This window comes from Notolabrus celidotus, chromosome 15 (genome assembly GCF_009762535.1).
Source record: "Notolabrus celidotus isolate fNotCel1 chromosome 15, fNotCel1.pri, whole genome shotgun sequence".
In the NCBI taxonomy this organism is placed as follows: Eukaryota; Metazoa; Chordata; class Actinopteri; order Labriformes; family Labridae; genus Notolabrus; species Notolabrus celidotus.
In genome coordinates, this window is record NC_048286.1 from 20,262,121 (window position 1) to 20,280,377 (window position 18,257).

The following is an 18,257-nucleotide window of genomic DNA, read 5'->3' on the forward strand; positions in this document are numbered from 1 at the left end:
CTGTAATTGAAAGTCCTTTACATTTGAACGGCAAAAATGACATCATTAGTCTATTTTTGGATAGGCTCATATGTCCAATCTAGATAGTAAGGAGGTAGAGTTCTGAAATCGAAATGATATGGATGGATGGCAACAGTGACAACATTGGTATCAGATAATAATGTCATTGTGGATCTTTGAAATATCCATTTTGACCTGGAATAACGGAGTTATATCTACAAGCATGTGAAACGGAAAGGCTCATACTCTTATTAGTTGTGTGCCATTAGCTAGCGGAAAACACACACACACCTCTAATTTCGAGCAACAGGCTGACTTCTAGCTTTACACAAACTGGAAAAATGAACGAAACTTGGAAAAGGAAAATTATCACACATCTTACCTGCACATCCTGAAATTCATATTATTTCACTTAGTAGCTTTGTAGCTGCCGGTGATTAAAGTTTATAGATTTAATTCATTTCAATTAATATAATTAAAGTTAAAAACTACAATAATTTAAGGCTAAAATATATAGATTTTAATATAAGTTAATAAGAATTGTTCCTCAGAAAGTGAAAGCTTCCAGAATACGAGAAAGGGGCGGGGCTTAGCAAGATGCACCTCATGCAGCAAGGTTGATGCAGAGAGGAGAAAGCTGCTGCACGATGGAAGACCTGGGAAGCCAGAAATTTCATTTTTAGGTATGTTCGGTATGTGTTAAAGTTTGTTTGTGTGGCCGAATTATTTTCTTTGATGTGATTATAAGTTAAACAGCATAAAGTTTCTATGTATATTGATTTGATTTGATAAGTAGTGTGTTATGTGTAATTTGTGTTTAAGCTTTATCAAGCTGATTTTTATGATTTTTATTACAGTTCTCACAGCCTGCTCAAAGGCACAGATAAAAAATGCCTGTAAGAAAAAGGAACGCCTTGTGTCCGTGTTTTGACTGGAGGGAGTTACAAGCTTATTGACCCTTTTATTTTAAAATGTGCTTCTCCAGGTATCCATGATTCACAAATCATCTCCTCATGGTTGGAAATTCCAGAAGAATCACATCCTGATAAATGACTAATATTAATAACCCTCAATATGCTCTTTTCACAATGTAAACCTAGTGTAAGCAGCAGCTGGACAGATGTCCACTTCTCCTATAGGAAAATGAAACAGTAAGGTACAAGAGATGTTCATTTAATGCTTGATTATCTCTCAGTACAGAAATATTTCTTTAAACATTCGTTATGTAATTCAAGTTGGCAGCATTATCTTGATTTTGAAGTGGCATTAAAAGATTTTTCCATAAAGTTTGGCAGTGAAACTGCCATCAGCTCCTCTCACAGAATTAGTTGACAAACATGCCATTTCTGTACATTTCTGACTCTTTGTACACAACACAAATAAATAGCATTCATTTACATGGGGTATACTAACTCAAACATTCAGAAAAAAAGGGTGATGATATAAGTTCTGTTTTTCCTATTTAAAAACAGAGTGTACTGGTATGAGTTCTCAGTACAGAAATGGTCTGAATGCTGCAAAAGAAAAGTGCCCAGATCCTGAATATGTTAGCAGACACAATGCAAAAGCTCTTAGAATGGCATTTCACTCTGATTAAATCCCATTTTTTTTTTACTTTTGTGCTTCAGTTGCTGTGTCTGAATTTATTTTAATGCTTCCTGCCTGAGTTTTAATTTAGGCAAGCAAAGAAAAGACAAATTAAGTTTCCTCACAGGACACATTGAATATTCCTATTTTCAAGTTATTTTGCCATAATGACATTACAAACATTTTCTTGTGAGATTATGAAACATGAGCCAATATTGAAAAAAAAAAGATGGATTACAAAAAAAAATCAGTCCTGTTTATCTACATTGACCATTGTCGTCTTTCAGTTTAAAAAAATAATAAAAATTGGGGGGGATTTTCCTGCAGAACTGAACCAAGCCAATTACAGACACACAAGAAAATCCAACAGCCTTTCAAACAAACACACTAGAAAGATTATGTTAAAATTATTTAAAAAACAAATCAAAACAAAAAAAAAACCATATAGAAATAAATAGACACTCAAAAGGACAAACGTATTATTTGGCAGGTGAGTACACCAGTCTGTAAACACAAAGTTATCCAAAAGTTCTCCATGTCATTCGAGATAACCAGTCTGTTTAAGGAGGCAGAGGCTTCATCATCTAGGAGAAACTAGAATACTGTATGTTTGTGTGTGTGCCCTCCACATTTAGGCTATGCACCTTCTCGGCACCCTCTCACCTCCAGCTACAACTTGGCTAAATCCCTCAGGGCGACTGAGGGGCCCTCTGTGGACTACTGAGGTGAATACTGAAAGAAGGGTCCCATTTACAGCTTGCCACATGCAGAGATAAATCCCCTTCCTGTTTTTCCCCCCCTTGTAGCACAGAGGTACCCAGACTACCGGATCCTGGTGAAGAGGTTCAGCACTGACACCGATTCCTACAAAAGAGACGGAGACAGAAGACTGGGATAAGACACCTGGATTAAAATATCACAAACAAATGAAGGGATGTGGAAGCTGAAAAGGCAGACCAAAGCAGAACACAGCGTCATTGATTCTAAATGAGAGATGGGGGGAATAATACCTTAGTGGATCTCATTTTGCTGAAGACGTTCCAGAAGCGAAGTGTTTCATCTCCAGCTCCCGTCACTATGGCCTCTCCATCAGGGGACATGGCCTGCAAACAAACTCATTATTACACACTGAATACAAAGTATTACAACAGTGAGTAATCAGAATGATCACGGCCATGAAGAGTTCATTTGTTTTGTTTCCCTTGCAGTGTGGGTGGATTTGCTGCCACTTGCTCAGAGAGCAGGGGTTGCTCATGGATGCTTAATAATTATTTGCTTAGCAGAGCAGGGCTTCAGGAAAAAACAGCTAGAAATGTTCTTAACTTGCACATATTAACAAAGATGCAAAAGATCATTTCAATTTTTGGGTTTTAAATACATTTTTCTGGAAATGTTTTACCTTCACATGCATTAATCTACAGTTTAAATGAGCTGTTGTTATGTGTATGTAAGTAGAGACATTATATACTGACCAGGTAGAGTACTCTGTAGGAATGCCCCGTCAGTTTGGCCACTTGAGTGAGAGAGGGATATTTCCACACCAGAATCTGGTTCTGGGAATAACCGTGTGTGCTAACCTGTAGAAAACAAACCAAGTTTTATATAAGGACCTCATAATGCCTGTATACTGCTGAATTAAATCAGTAACAGTTTATTCTCAAGCTCTCTGTAGCTTGGCTCAGAGAACATAGGCAATGACATTTCAGTAGAAAGTACAAGGATACAACAGTATTAAAAAAAAGGATTTAACTTTTGCCTCTTGTTTGGTAGTATGAGTCGTAAACATGGCTGTTCAGAGCTACACTACAAATAGAAACTCAACTATGAAAACGTAACTCCATTGATGCTCTGTGCATGGTAGGAATGTTCTGAAACAACCATTTCCGGGTCCTAACCATAGACTGTAAATAAAATGGACAGCGTTGCTCCGCCTTTTCCCATTGAACGGTTTTGAAGCCAAAAAACCCATCCCTGGACGCTGCCATCTTGTACATTTTTCTGCAGCTAGAGTCTGCAGTAGAGAATTTCTCTGTTGCCACGGTAATTTCTGTGTTGCCACGGAAACGAGCTCTGCCCTACAGTGTAGCGTCATGAGATCCTACGGAGTTTCTCTCTACGGCGAATCTGAAGTGAATCTGGAAGTAAAACCCCGTTTTTTTAACCTCTGATAACTAACGAAAAAGAAACTTTTCAGAAAAAAGAGGTCTTGAACACAAAACAATAATAACTACATATCACCACAGCATACGGATATGAGAATCATTCGTACGGAGTGTATTTATTTTTTAAGTTTTACCGCAGCCCCATTCAGATGAATGGGGGAGACAGTTTTTGACCTTTTCTGCAGCCAGCCACCAGGGGGAGGAGTTTTTGTGGAAGCTTCACTTCCAGCCGAGCGAGCTGCGCCCCTGGTCCTAACCAACTAGTCTTAGGTTAGGAAAAAACTCATTTGACAAAAGTCAAATTTGAGCATTATTTATTCAACACAGCTAAAAACGGGATCACAGAGTCTGTGAGTAAATAATGTCAATTTGGTTTGCTGAGTGTGGCTAACATTAGCAGAGCTAGCACCACCAGCCTTCAGTCCTTATTGCAGGTAAACGTCCACATGCCTGTGCTTGTTGTGCATTATAGGCTGTGTTGTATTAACCAACCACAATATACCTTAAACTTTATCAAAAATTTTTGCATCAAAATACTGCAAAACCGTATTAATAACTAGTTTAACTAACTAACTAGTAATTTTTGTGCCTACTAGTGAGGGTGAAAACATTTAATCATTTAGTTGACTTAATGCGCACATCCCTAGTGCATGGCAAGGAATAAACATTTGTACGTTGCTGTTTCACCTCTACAAGCATTTAAAGAACCTGAGGAGAACTGTGTCCCCTAATCAAAGTCCTAAACCTCCAGGTCACTCACCAGTTCGTTGGTGTGCTTGGACCAGGCCAGGTTGCAGACCTGAGAGCCCGTATCTGTGCATTGTAAGGGCTGCCCTGTTAGGGTGTTCCAGAAGCGGATGCAGCGGTCGGCAGTTCCACCTCCAGATGCGAGCAGGCCGTGCTGGTGAGGAGACCAGGCGATGGCCTTCACTGCAGCCAGGTGCTCTGTGTACTGCTGCACCGGGTGAACGCTTGAGTGGTTCCACACCAGTAACTACACACAGAAGGAAGAGAATTTATGACCAGGGTACTACCATGCAGCTCACACACACACACATACAATCAGGTGTAAAACATACCTTGTTATCATTTCCACCTGAGGCCAGCAGCTGGTGGTCTGTGCTCCACTTAAGGCCGCACACTTCCTGTCTGTGTCCTTGGAGACGGCGTTCCGACTGGAGAGGCGGAGCTCGGATGTCGCGCTGCAGGATCACTCGATCACGGCTCCCAGACGACAGCTGATCGGCATTCCAGGCCAACGCACCTAACAACAGAGGTGAGCGGCAGATTGAAAAGAGGATGATTCACCACTCATGAATGAGAGATGCTGATAATAAACAACTGTGAAAAATGAATGAGGGTTGTAATTTGTTACTCCTCCGTACATCCAGCTCTTCAACTCACCCACTCTGGCTGTGTGTCCTTCTAATACAGAGAGCTTCTTCCCTGCTGCTGCATCCCAGATCTGAACGTAGCCCTTGTGAGTTCCCACTGCCACCAGGTTACCCTAAAAATAAAGAACACATATTTAATATCACACTTACTTCTGAAGATTCTGTGAGTCTGACTTCAAAAAGCAAGAACAAAAAATAAAGAACAGAGATTTTTAAGTGTGCACATAAAATTCTATTTGCATTTTAACCAAACATCAATCAACAGCTCTTGGATCTGATTTAGATGACAGAGAAACTCACCCTCTCTGACCAGCCAACTGATGTTACAGAGTCTCCTTCTACAGAAAGGTCACAGAGACGGGTCACCTACAAGAAAGGAGAACAAAATAAATGTGTGCATTCATGATTTACATAACAGATTAAATGTTATTATAAAGATGATATAAGCGAGATAAATAGAGCAACTGCATCACACACACCTGGCTGGTGCAGGCACTCCATAGGTAAACACAGGTTCCCAGTCCAACACTGAGCACGTTCAGAGAGGACCAGTCCACTAGGTTGAGGTAGAAGTCATCCTGGAGCTCAGGAGCATCCAGAACTTTGAAGGGAATTTTGGATATTTTGCGAGTGGGTTTCCTTGGCGACCGCAGCAGTTTCTGGCTGCAGAGCACAACACAGTTTGGTAAAGGATGCAAAACTGCTTTATCAAAAATGAAAGAGCTAACGTGAGGATGATCAGGAGAATATTTTACCTGTTACTACTGACAGGCGATAGAGAATAAGGAGAGACTGTGTTCCCATCCTCTTCTGGCAAGGCTCGCTTAGTACTAACAGAATACTACAAAACACAAAACACATGATTAGTGAGGGTTTAACTTTCAACCAAAAACTGCAACCAGAGTTAGTCATGTTAAATGTTTTTACACTAAATAGGCTTCTCTTGGCAGGCGTAGATGGTTGCAGACGGCGATCCTCTGACTGGGGGTCTTGGACTTTCTCAATGCCGGCCCCAAGCAGCTCGTTCTTCAGCAGAGCAGAGTAAGCCAGACCGTCCGCTAGGGCAGAGGAAAAGACAGAGGGGAAATCAAACCAGGCTGTGGAAATTATTAAGTTCAAACACTGCACAATGTCTTAGCACAGCCTCACATCCCCAAAGACCAGGGGGAATTTCTCTCTAGACTTAGAGTAATCCTCCAGTTACCATGAGCCTACTCGGGCTCAGTAAACAAGAAAAGGTCGAATTTTCTAGAGCAGAGAGGGGGGCTTTGGAAACGAGATGAAAAAAGGGATAAAACTCACACTAACGTACAGCTATAATTAAAAACAAAGATTGCTGAAATCAGGGTCCCCACTCTTTTCCAGAAATCATTTTCCAGGACATTATCAGTGATGACCAAGCTGGTATGGCAGTCTAAATGTAGTTCCTAATTTAGTTACTAGTCTAATATGTTCTTCTCAGTGGAAGTCTACATTGAAAGACATGCAGTCTATCCATGAAATCATCTCTTACATGCTTAAAAAATTATGGCAAATTAATAATAGAATAATGCAACCACAGATGTACAGCATTTCACTTTATTAGTGCAACCAAGTAACAATGATGGGCAACTCTCATCTCAGCTTTCTCTTTTCTCAAACAATATAAAATGAGCTAAGTAAAAAACAAAAGAGCCAGCAAAGGAATCTGGAAGCTGCCTTACTGAAATAAATAAATAATTATAATAATCAGAGGATCAGTGCATAAATTGACCTAAATAGAACTGAATGACAAAAATGGCCACAAATGTTGAATGGGGATGAGTTTTTTTTAACCCTGTCAGGTCGCACAGAGTCTTGTTGGAATAATTTTCCTGGACATTTGACTTTTTCTAAATTTTTCCAGGTGTTTTCCAGTACTGGAAAACTGGTCAACTGTTTTCCAGGTTTTCCAGGACGCTTGGGAACCCTGGAAATTTGTTGCTGACAGAGTATCTCATCAAGTAAATCATATAAGAGGACACTCAAAGATCAATGTCAGTATCAGCCTCAAATATTAAGCAACAGCAAAATGACAGAAAGGCTGATCTGGCAGGAAGAAAATCATTAACAAACTTTTGATTCTTGATCAGTACTGAACAATTCACAACGACAGTGCCAGTGTAGAACAACTAAAGTATGAAGTTGCTGATTGGAAAAAGGCAAAAAAACAAAACAGTGCTGTAGAACAGAAAAATAAATTAGGAAACATTAGGAAAAGATAAGACTGCTGGAAATATAATGTTAATGTGACATGTGCATGATCTAAGGTAGGCTGTTGTAATACGGCTTTTATACGCTGCATTTTCCCCAAATATATCACAACACTTCAAAGAAACATGAAATAAAACTGGATTCCATAGGCTCTGCCATTTATGAAAACTTCATCAGGCACGGTCAACTCATGAACGTGATGCTTTCAAAAAAATGTTAAATACAGTGTCGTGACTACCATAAGAGGGGGGCGTTTATATGGTCTCTTCTCTTGAACATGGTAAACACGACTCCATTTGAAGGCACCGTCAGACTGTTGTCATAAAGGTGGATTTATTACCTTTGTTGCTGTCTGTTGTTCCATCTTTGGTTTTCCTGTTTTGATTGTGCGACTTTTCAATTTCCTGTACAAAGAAATGTAACATAAATTATCAATGTAAATAATTTTTTATACTGCTACGTTCAATGTTTGTACACAAAAAAAATTACATTGCTGCCTTTTCAGCCACAATCCACACTTTTTTTTTTTCTAAACTAGAAAACACAAATCTGAAAAGACAGTGAAGTCCTCGTGTACTGCTGATGACTCACATTGATGCGGTGGAAGTTGACACTCCAGTTGGCTCCTGCACGGGATGGAATAAAGCGGTCCCCATGCTTGCTAGGCGACGACAGGGGGGAGCTTGTGGGTGTCAGGGCTCGCATCGCCCCTACAGCTTTCTACACAAGAGAGGAGAGGAGAGAGTGTTTTCTGACTGGAGGCCAAACACAAACAGGCTTTGGACAGAGATGTGAAAACTTTACTACCAAACAGGACAGTTTAGGAGACAGATGGTGCGTTTGTTTGAGGTGTTAATAACAGGAGGCTACATTCACAAAACCCAGTCATTTGGCTGGCAAGGTCTTGTTATCTCCTGACATTAGTGACGTTGTCAGATGGAGGAGACTGGCCTGTTAAACCGTTTACTCTTTCAACACATTGAGAGCAACACCCTCTCTGCTCATTGTCAGTCCTCTGCCAGTAAACCACTCAGTTTGGGAGGGGCTTCCATCCCGGTATCATTAAGACGATGACTGAATTTGAATAAGTCTCACCGTCAACACTGTATAACCTAAGCTAGATCACAAAGACATATTATGCTTTTAGGAACTACTGGTACAAGAAGGAATGTCGCTCATTTTGTATAAAGGAGGAAAAAATACATATAATTTACTTACTACAGGGCTTGCATTCTCATTTTGGATGTTGATTTGCCTGAGAAGCCTGCACTCGTAATCCTGATCCATGACACCTGAAAACAATACGACACATTAAAACAAAGTCATCACTCAGTTACCCTGTCAAGATTACAATCATGGTAATGTCACCTCTGAGGATTTTCTCTGACATACTTGTCTGAAATGATGTTTGAAAGCACATTTGATTGTGCAAAATACATCATTTCGGTAGGTAAAAAAAAAGAAGAAAAGAAGCTTAAATCTGTTGACTCGTGCCTGTGCCAACTGGACACAAAGTTTGTGCTGATGCCTTCAGCTCACCGTTTTTACGCACACTTAAGAACTAATCGGTATTCAAATTATTTTATCCCGTCTGCTATCAGGCTTTTAAACTCAGACGGCACTCTTTTTAGTAATTTTAAAAAACATTGGTATGACAAGAGATATATTGTCTTTTAATCGTTGTCGTATTTTACTGTTATTTATTTATTACATTAACTTATTGCCGTCCTCCACAGACCTTCTAGTCCCATGTACAGACCCGGTGTTTGACTTGTGACTTGTAGCATGTATATATGATGGATGTGTTGTAGATGTTAAATGTTGTATGGTTTGCTGTCTGAATCTGAATCTGCATCTGAAAATAAAGGGGACAAAAGAACCACCAGCATTTGGCAATAAACAAATTAAACTCCTTCGATGAATAAATAACCATGCCAGTGATTATGTCCAAAATACTGAAGATACAGTTTTTGATATCACCCAATAATAAAAACTTCAACAGGCTTCTTGACAGTTTGTCTAAATTCATCACATTAAAGACAAGACATGTAATATGTTTGTGTAAAAATAAAGATATTGGCATCTTAAATGTTAAGACAAACAACCAATGAAGTGAACTTCTGTGAGCTTTCCTAATGATAATCCTGGAATAAGTCTACTTGAAATTACTAAGTGGTCATAACTGATGGAATAAAATTCCTATTTAAGATTCAAGATTCAAGAAATCTTTATTGCCTTTATTATTAATCTTTAAGTGAGCTCGCACACACAAGGAATTTGACTTGGTGAATGGAACACTGGTATTTAACAACATGACAGTAAGGGCAATAAATATATAAACTTAAACACAAATCTAAATATTATAAATAAAAATACTATCTGTACAAAGAAAGGTAAAGAAGTACTTTTAAAGACATGAAATAAGTTAACTTAGCCTAAGCCAGAGTGCACATGCAGTAGATTGATATAATAATAAAATATGTTGTGAAATAATTTACAATACTGCGCGTGATTATTGAGGTATTGCACCGTAAATCAAAGTATTGCACATGTATGTGATCTGTCACAGGAATCTTTAGTGGTTTACAGTGTGATTGTCTATTACAGTCTTTAGCTTACATTAAAATCGATCCAGACGATAACAAAGAGGAAACAAAGAAATTGTTAAAGAGCCCTGTTTTAAAGCCCCGGTCACACTATATGAGACGATGGGGAAACTAGTTCTTATCACAAAGGCTTTGGTTACAGTGGACATGATGAAGTGCTGCTGGGCTCAGTCTTCTACCTTACAATGACACAAGCAATTCATAACTTTAATAGTGTTTCAAATGCAGGAGTACGTTTACTAAATTCAGCCACAAAGAAGCAAAATGAATGAAAAGCAGTGCGGGGATTTGAGCTCGTCTGCAATCGGAACACTGCAAATGATCAAATGATTAAAGTAATGTAATCAACAAATAAGAGGTTCGCTACTAAAGCTAACACAACCTCAGCTGGCTGACCCCACTAGCTAAGCGGCTAACAGAGACTAAGATTAGCAACATTGTTTGTTCTCAATCTTCACTTCTGTTAACACCTACCGTGCTCTGATGATCTCGTCCCTTACACGCCGATACAATGCTTTCTTGGTTGTTGTCGGTTTCAATAAGAATTGCCCGTTCGACTAGTTATATTCCTACAAACAGGGCATAGAAATCTAAATGTTTTCTTTTACCGAGCGTTCAATCTGGGCTCGCAAAGCATCACGGGAAGGAAGTGACGTAGCGATTTTTGAATCTCACTTTCTGCGTTGCTAAGGAAACGTGCCACAGACATTGGTAAAGTCATGCCTCTTTGACTTTGACAGTCTCTCTCTCTCTCTCTCTCTCTCTCTCTCTCTCTCTCTCTCTCTCTCTCTCTCTCTCTCTCTCTCTCTCTCTCTCTCTAGACTGTATCCCACATCTTTCAGAGACAAAAGCACACATGCAAGACAAAAAAATAAAATAGCTTAAAAATGTCAGATGTAGCTTTTAAAACTAAACTATATTTTAAAGGTCATTAAAAATCATCTTAAAGATTCAAAATTTTAAAATGTATTTAATGTATTTTCAGAGTTAATAATAAACTTATATCTCTTAACAATGTGTGAAATTGTATTGTTTTAAGCAGCATGTGCGCATTGCTTTATTATTAATTTGCTTGATAATTGATAGTGCCTCCCTTTGGAGAAATCAAAATTCAGTGCTATAAATCAGGGGCTCTCAAGGTGTGGGTCGGGACACCCTGGGGGGCCGCAATACACAAATGGGGGGTCGTGAGATGTCTTCAAAAAAAATTTTTTTTGTTTTTTTTTAAGTTATCTAAAAATACATTTTACCCATTACAGTAAAAATTGTTGACAAAAGTAGTAATGTAACTTGAAATAAAACCTTGAAAATAGAAAATGTAATGAGTTTTCTGCCTTTCTTTGTTGCCTGATGACTCCTATATTTAGAGGTAATGAACAAGCATCAGTAGTAGGCATAGACTGTAAAAAATATGGACGTAGTATCCGTGACGTCACCCATCTGTTTCTGAAGAGCTGTTTTGAGACCAATCGGCTGCGGCAGCCAAATTACTTCTGTCGAGCCAGTGTGACGTAAAGAGGCGGGCTTTGAGCCTCCTAGCCAACAGCTGCAGTGTTCCCACAGGCAGCTGTGCCTCTCATTGGAAGACTGGTAATCTCAATATCTTTGAAACTGCAGAATTAGAAAAAAATTCACCCCCCTCACAGTGAGAGGACGTCGAGAAATTAGCTATTCAGACTACACTCATCTTGTGTACCAGGCTGTAAACATGTTTATTAATGCTGCAAAGATCGTCTTTTCCCCATTCATGTGTATGTGACTTTCGGTACTTCCGGAGCCAGCCTCAAGCGGATCCTCGATGAACTGCAGCTTTTAACACTTCCGCATTGACTCATATTTTTAGACCGGAGGTTGCCGCTTGGTAGTAGGTTGATTCATAATGGCACACTAAACACAGCCATTGCTCATATAGGTAGGGTCATTTTCTGCAGACCAGCTGAATGAAGCCACATTAAACCACATTGACAGACAGTGGGGGGTCACGAGTCTTTGGCACCTATATTTTTGGGGTCGAGGGCTGAATAGTTTGGGAACCCCTGCTATAAATGGTACTCTGTTTAACCATGAATTTTCTGTGTGCTGGTGTGGAATAAGCTATTGACAAGTATTGCAGTTACCATGATTAAATACATACATGGAATAACATTTTAGTTCAGAAATGACACTCAAAAAGATTTTGAAGTATCTATTAAATGGCTTTATTAGTAAAATAAAAGAGTTGCCAGTGACATAAACATGACTGAACATGAAGTAAAAACAGACTCAACAAATATAATGTGCAAAAGTTTATAAAGAAAACACATTCAATGACATATTTTAGGACTCCTGACTGCAGAATTCATAAAACAGTTAGAAGGGTGCAGCATACCACATAGTGAAATGTTATCAGTGAAATTTCACCTAAACATTGGCTGCAACATAAAATTGGCTGTGTGGTGGCCACAGTGACAAAGGACTTTTTGTGGTATTGACAAAGACAAAAAAGAAACAGGTCAGGTCACAAGTCAATTGTCCCAGCATTGTATGACAGCTTAGCTAAAGGAATCTGATTCCAAGTGCCACAGAAAAGGTTCAGTAGATTCAAGTAAATTATTGATTTTTTTGTTTATAAACAAAATAAACCCTAAGCTCCCAGTGATGTGCAAAAGCAGTATTTAAAACTAGCAGGTCTAAATGGGCTGGATGGTTATCATAAATTGGGATAACTAAAAAATTTTCATAAACTTAAAAAAAAAAGAAGAGTAGAATGAATGGCTCAACTCAGCAGATCAAGGGGCCCATACAGTTATAAAGTGCCAAAGGTTTTCTAAGGTTGGCAAAATATCTAAAATCATAAACTGCTTCAGACAGTGTGTATTTTCTTAAATGACTGATATTTTATTTCCACTAAATTGGTCCTGTAAATAAATGTATTAAACACACCCGAATTCATATTACTAATTGTCCTGAAAAAGTCACAGCAACAGATCGACAGCAAAATAAAATTCAGATCAAAATGAAATCACATTGTCTTTAAGGACAGCATGTTTAGTAGAAAATATAGAGTATAAAACATGTTTTACATGGGCAACCAATTCACCAAGGTCAAGTCTGAATATGATACAAAAAGTTGTGTATAAAATCCCACAAACTAAGCATTATGTTGCCTACATTGATTGATATCAACGTACAAGAAATGTTTGTTGTTCTCCTTTTGCAAGTATCAGATATTCTCCTTTAAGATCCTCTCTGTAAGTGTGGAGCAACATTTACAACATTCAAATCAATGAAAATGTGAAACGCTTGTGTGCTAATGTAAATGTCATGTACTTCTAACCAGTGGAGTGAATGCAGAAATAGCAGTGTTAACTAAAATAACAAATGGAAACATCTGAACACGGGATGCTGTTTTTACAGTGAGGAGGTATCTCTCGTCATCAGCTGCAGGCCATTACTGACCTGGAAGCGAGTTTCATCTGATATACCGTACTGCTCCAAAGGGTCCTGCAAAGAGAAAGACACAATGAGTGTCAAAGATTGTAAGAGAAACAAGGCTAAGAAGAATAGATGTCTACTGTAGCATGCAGATAATTCTGGTTCTTAGCGAGTGAGTAGAATATAATTTGTGGCACAAACACCATCAAATATTTTTTGTGGAGTCCCCAAAACTGGATTTCTGCATTTGGCTATAAACATGCTTCATTAAGAACTATTTTTGCACTTTGGTGGATCATCCTGAAAAATCAAGACATTGTGTTTGTAAAGACATACTGCTATCCATGCGTCTTTGGTTATATCAGTGGGTTGAGCGTGGCAGACACACATTTCACAATTCAATTCATCCCAGTATGTCCAATAGAAGCACCATCTGTGTGGCATTAAGTGTATTAGTGTGCTGCTGTGAGAGGTCTTACCTTACCGGTGAGCCTGTGGATTTCTGTTCTGTAGAATATCAGGTTTTTCCTCATGAACTCATAACTACAGAGATGGGGTGAAAGATTTATTTGTTGATGTATGAAAACAAACAAACATTCGGGGCTGTAACATCCTGCTCATAAACATCTTGCCCAACATGGATAATTAAAGTGAAAGCTTTGACTGTTAGCAGAGTGGTACATTGTTAGTAGTGATGGATCACTTGAAAACAATACAGCATGAGTCACACTGTCTACATTGTGTCTCTGAAAGAGCTTTATCATGTATCTGTGATGACTTCACCCATGTGAGTGATTACTAGAGGCTGAAATATGTAGATCTACTGACAGCATTCAAACAATGTTGTATAAACACTGTTAAAATAATAGAACTCACAGTGCTTTAACACGTGTGATATACATATTCACCCTTTTCCTTAAGTCTCAATACATCAGAACAATAGATTTGTAACACAGTTTTGTTTTGTTCTCATAGGATAACCAATACCGATACAATATATTCATTATGCGTGTTTTGCAACCAAAACCCAGCCCCTCTGCTCAGTGTTTATGTGTTAGAATATAAAAGCAAATACATTCTGCCCTATATTTTATGGACTACACAAAATATAAACAGACACTATATATTAATCTGTAATGTCTCCATTACAAAAGGTTGAGAAGTCCTAAAAGTGGGTCAAAAATCCTGACAAATTCCCATATCCCAAAATCAAATTATAACATCAATAAAACTCAAAATACTCTTTTTGTTATAATACTGTAATGGACAGAATTTTCATACAGTGACTTGATAATTGGCCAAAGCAGATTATTCATGAAGACTATAATTGTGTGCCAAAGTGATAAAATAAAGACCTACCTGGCCCTGATGATGGAGTCTACCCACTCCCCACACTGTTCCTCGGAGTCGCACTCAAAAAGGTACTTCTTCTCAGCTTCATCCAAAAATGCTACAAAGAGGACCACAGAGTTACTTAGATACATATGATGCTAATACACAAACAGAAACTGATATGCAAAAAAGCCTGACCAACATATTGCTTTGCCAATATTATTGGTTGATAAGTGTTTATCACACACAGTAGCATCAATGGAAATAGCTTCAACAGTGTTACTTTCAGATATGTTCCATAATATATCAGCAAAAACAAACCCCTGTGGTTTAAGAATTGTGTATTACTCTAGTTCATAATCCTAGCACCATTTGCATCACGTGTAGGAGATTATAACAGCTGAGCACATGATTGCAGTAGAACTTGTTGGTAAAAATTGAAGTGAAATTATTATAATTTTTTAAATGGAAAGCAGCTTTCTGATAATCTTTGGAATGTCACATTTGTTCAGTTTTGGTGGAAAAAGCATTATAAGGAAGGCCTAATTTGACATTAAACCTACGGTATATGTATTAGTCTCAAAATGTCATGTACCTGTGTCTGGAATATAGATTCATAATCAATGGACTTTGTAAATGAGATTTTTTTTTTTTAAGTGGCTTGACAAAGTGTAGTTTTGTCATGTTAAATCTAGCTTTTAAGATGTACCAGCTCACCAACAGAGAAAGTCTGGCTGTCCTCCTTCTCCACCCTACATTGTTCCAGCAGCAAAGCTCCTATTGGCTGAAAAGATAAATATGACATAATTGCTATTCAACATGTCCTTTATGAAAAGTTGTTTCACTTTCCAATACAGTACAGGAAAGACAAGTGAAACAACCTTGAAACAATTAATGTACAGAGTCATCAATTCAACTTACCTCCTCCTCATCAGTCCGAAAATAAAAGAGGAAGTTAACAACCAGTTTCACCAGTCTCTTCTTCACTACTGTAAGACAACAAAAGAGGAAGAGATAAAACATCACACCACGGGCAGTGTAAATACAGTGCTTATGACAGAATTAATTGAAGTCTCTTTAGCCAGTGACATCTACATGCATGTTCTATCTGTAGCCTTCCTCCAATTGAGAAACAACTTCCTATTCTCACAGTATCATTTTTGAACCCTGACACACATTAGTCTGTCAATTCAGCTTTTAATTACACATGTAGGGTTTTGCTGTACTCCCTCTTATCTTCATGTGTCATCTGTGTGGTTATCTGGATGTATGGTGTACATTCTTAAATGTAAAAATGTAGAATATAATACTAATAATACATTTAATATTTGTACTGTATGTTTTAACACCCGGTTCTAAATATGTTCAGCTCTCAATGTTTCAATTTAAAAACAAAACAAAACACGGACAAACATTTTTTGTAAGCCCATAGTTCCTGGTCCTAACACCAGCTGATCACTGCCCAAACACTATGGGATGGGAGAGTAGGGGTGATAAGAGCTGAGTCAGTGAACACTAAGTGCATATAAACATTGTTACCGTCTCCTTTCTTGGGTCCTCTCATCCCCAGCTCAGCTGCTTTCTCTGAGGGCTGGCGGCTCAGAGACATCAGCTCCTTCTCGTTGAAACGCATCACTGTCGGTGTCTGACGCAGTAGAGTATAACTCAGGTGGGAAGAACACACAGGGATACTTTCACTACATCTGAGCCCTGAGCCTTTCACGCGATCGAAGATAAACGAGCAAGGAAATAAGACTCGGAAACACTAACTCTGTCGTCTGGAGCGTCGATCAAACGTCACTGTGTCGCTTTAAAGTATTCTTGAAATGTGACGGTGAGTGTTTGGTCATTTCTACGGTCCCGTCAGTGGAGAGGTCCTTCTTCTTCTTCATACAACACACCCGGACACACTCCGAGGTGGCAGTGATACTCCTCGCTGCTTGGTGGTACGGTAGCCGACGAAGGTCAAACTTGGCGAACAGCGACATTATGCTTTCTTTCACACCGGAGGAGGAAGTGAATAGATATTAGTAATAATACCAACTACACAACTGAAAATACATTTCAGAAGAAAGCAAAAGAACATAAACACGACAATGCAGTTTATCTGGTGGAAGTACTCAGTGATTTTTTTTTTGCAATTGTGCAACAACGTATGATGTTTCTTTCTCTGTAAACTGATTTGGTGATATTTTCAAACTGAAATATGTATTGTTTGTTTGTTTTGAAGTATCTGACATACAGTGGTGGACAAAGTACACAGCTTCATGACTTAAGTCAAAGGTCAAATATTACTCCAATACAAGTGAAAGTTGCTCTGTCAAATTATTACTTGAGTACTGAAGTACTTGCTTTTAAAAATACTTAGGTATTCAAAGTACTTCTTAAACTATCTCAAAACATTGTATTTTCAAAATACATAAATGCAGTCAAGAATACATTGAAATACATTCTGTTACATTCTGTTTATTTAGAAACCATTACTTAAAATCTCTAAAAACTATACCATGGAATAAAAACAGAAACTAAGTTACTCCAAGCACAGACAACTTAGTTTGAAATGTTGATCTGGAATTAAACAAATGTTATGTAGCTCAACAAGCTTTCTCAGGTGGGACAGTGAACTTTAGTATGTTTGGGCAGAGTGGGAAACAGGGGGAACAATCCAAATGATCATTCTTCATTTCAAAAACCTCTAACACGAGCTGAATATATGACCATGGGTGCTCATGTGGAGAATTATAGCCATCATTACCACCTCTAAATGAACTGCCTGATCTGAGTGAAATCTGCTCTGTGTTTGCTCCACATTCAACCGTGGAGATGCACAATACAAAGGTATGGCTAACCACTGAGACAAACAGAACTTCACAAACACATTTTACTGTCTTAGGGATCAGATTTCAGAAAAGAGAAGGAAATTCATGAGCTGACTTCAAAGCTAAAGTAGTGAGTAACTAGAGCATTGATAGAAATGTAGTGGAGTAAAAAGTACAATAATTGTCTTCTAATGTAGTAGAGTAGAAGTAATAAGTTCCCCAACAATAATACTCAAGTAAAGTACAGATACTCAAACTGCTGCCATAAGTTAAGTATCTGACATAAAACAAGTCAAGGAGAAGTCTATGTTTTTTCAGACTCTCAGGGACATTTAGATAGAGACCCCTTTCCTGTTTTGTGAATTGCAGGGACACGTTTTTGCGACCAGATGTTAAGACAAGTTTGTGTTCTGTAGTAGGCTATGTCACTGGCTCTCAGACCTATGAAGGGTGTTGGTCAACAGCCTTCTTGGAGTCAGCAGATTTGCAGAGCTGTTCTCCCAAGCATTCCGGGTGATTGTTTCATACTGGTTTTGTTTCTTGTAATAAACGTATTACTATACAAGCAAGTCAGTGTCACAAAGATTCCTTCTACATCTACATGTCATGGGCGGTCATGATACGACAGTTTGTATAACGCTGACTGTAAATGTAGTACTTGGAGAGATGTAGCATCTCAAAATTGGTTTATGAAAATATGTACTTTTTTGG

General features: G+C 38.4%; 2 protein-coding genes across 3 annotated transcripts; both read right to left on the reverse strand.

Moving 5' to 3' along the window:
- Positions 1–1,157: 1,157 nt before the first annotated feature.
- Positions 1,158–10,640, reverse strand: LOC117826854 (fizzy-related protein homolog). Its single transcript, XM_034703234.1, has 14 exons — positions 10,456–10,640; positions 8,594–8,667; positions 7,967–8,095; positions 7,716–7,779; positions 6,071–6,201; positions 5,899–5,984; positions 5,623–5,806; positions 5,444–5,509; positions 5,154–5,256; positions 4,829–5,013; positions 4,510–4,743; positions 3,060–3,164; positions 2,598–2,690; positions 1,158–2,451 (listed from the first exon to the last, which is right to left on the reverse strand). Exons 2-14 carry the CDS (start codon positions 8,660–8,662, stop codon positions 2,410–2,412), a joined length of 1,491 nt encoding a protein of 496 aa, XP_034559125.1. The 5' UTR covers positions 8,663–8,667; positions 10,456–10,640; the 3' UTR covers positions 1,158–2,409.
- A 1,515-nt stretch (positions 10,641–12,155) lies between these two features.
- Positions 12,156–16,700, reverse strand: plekhj1 (pleckstrin homology domain containing, family J member 1). 2 transcript variants are annotated; one of them, XM_034703664.1, is made up of 6 exons: positions 16,267–16,700; positions 15,649–15,716; positions 15,445–15,511; positions 14,755–14,845; positions 13,880–13,938; positions 12,156–13,464 (listed from the first exon to the last, which is right to left on the reverse strand). In XM_034703664.1, exons 1-6 carry the CDS (start codon positions 16,358–16,360, stop codon positions 13,433–13,435), a joined length of 411 nt encoding a protein of 136 aa, XP_034559555.1. In that variant the 5' UTR covers positions 16,361–16,700; the 3' UTR covers positions 12,156–13,432. The 2 variants fall into 2 exon arrangements, with proteins under 2 accessions (XP_034559555.1, XP_034559554.1); XM_034703663.1 differs by having other exon boundaries at positions 13,875–13,938; positions 16,267–16,698.
- Positions 16,701–18,257: the final 1,557 nt, after the last annotated feature.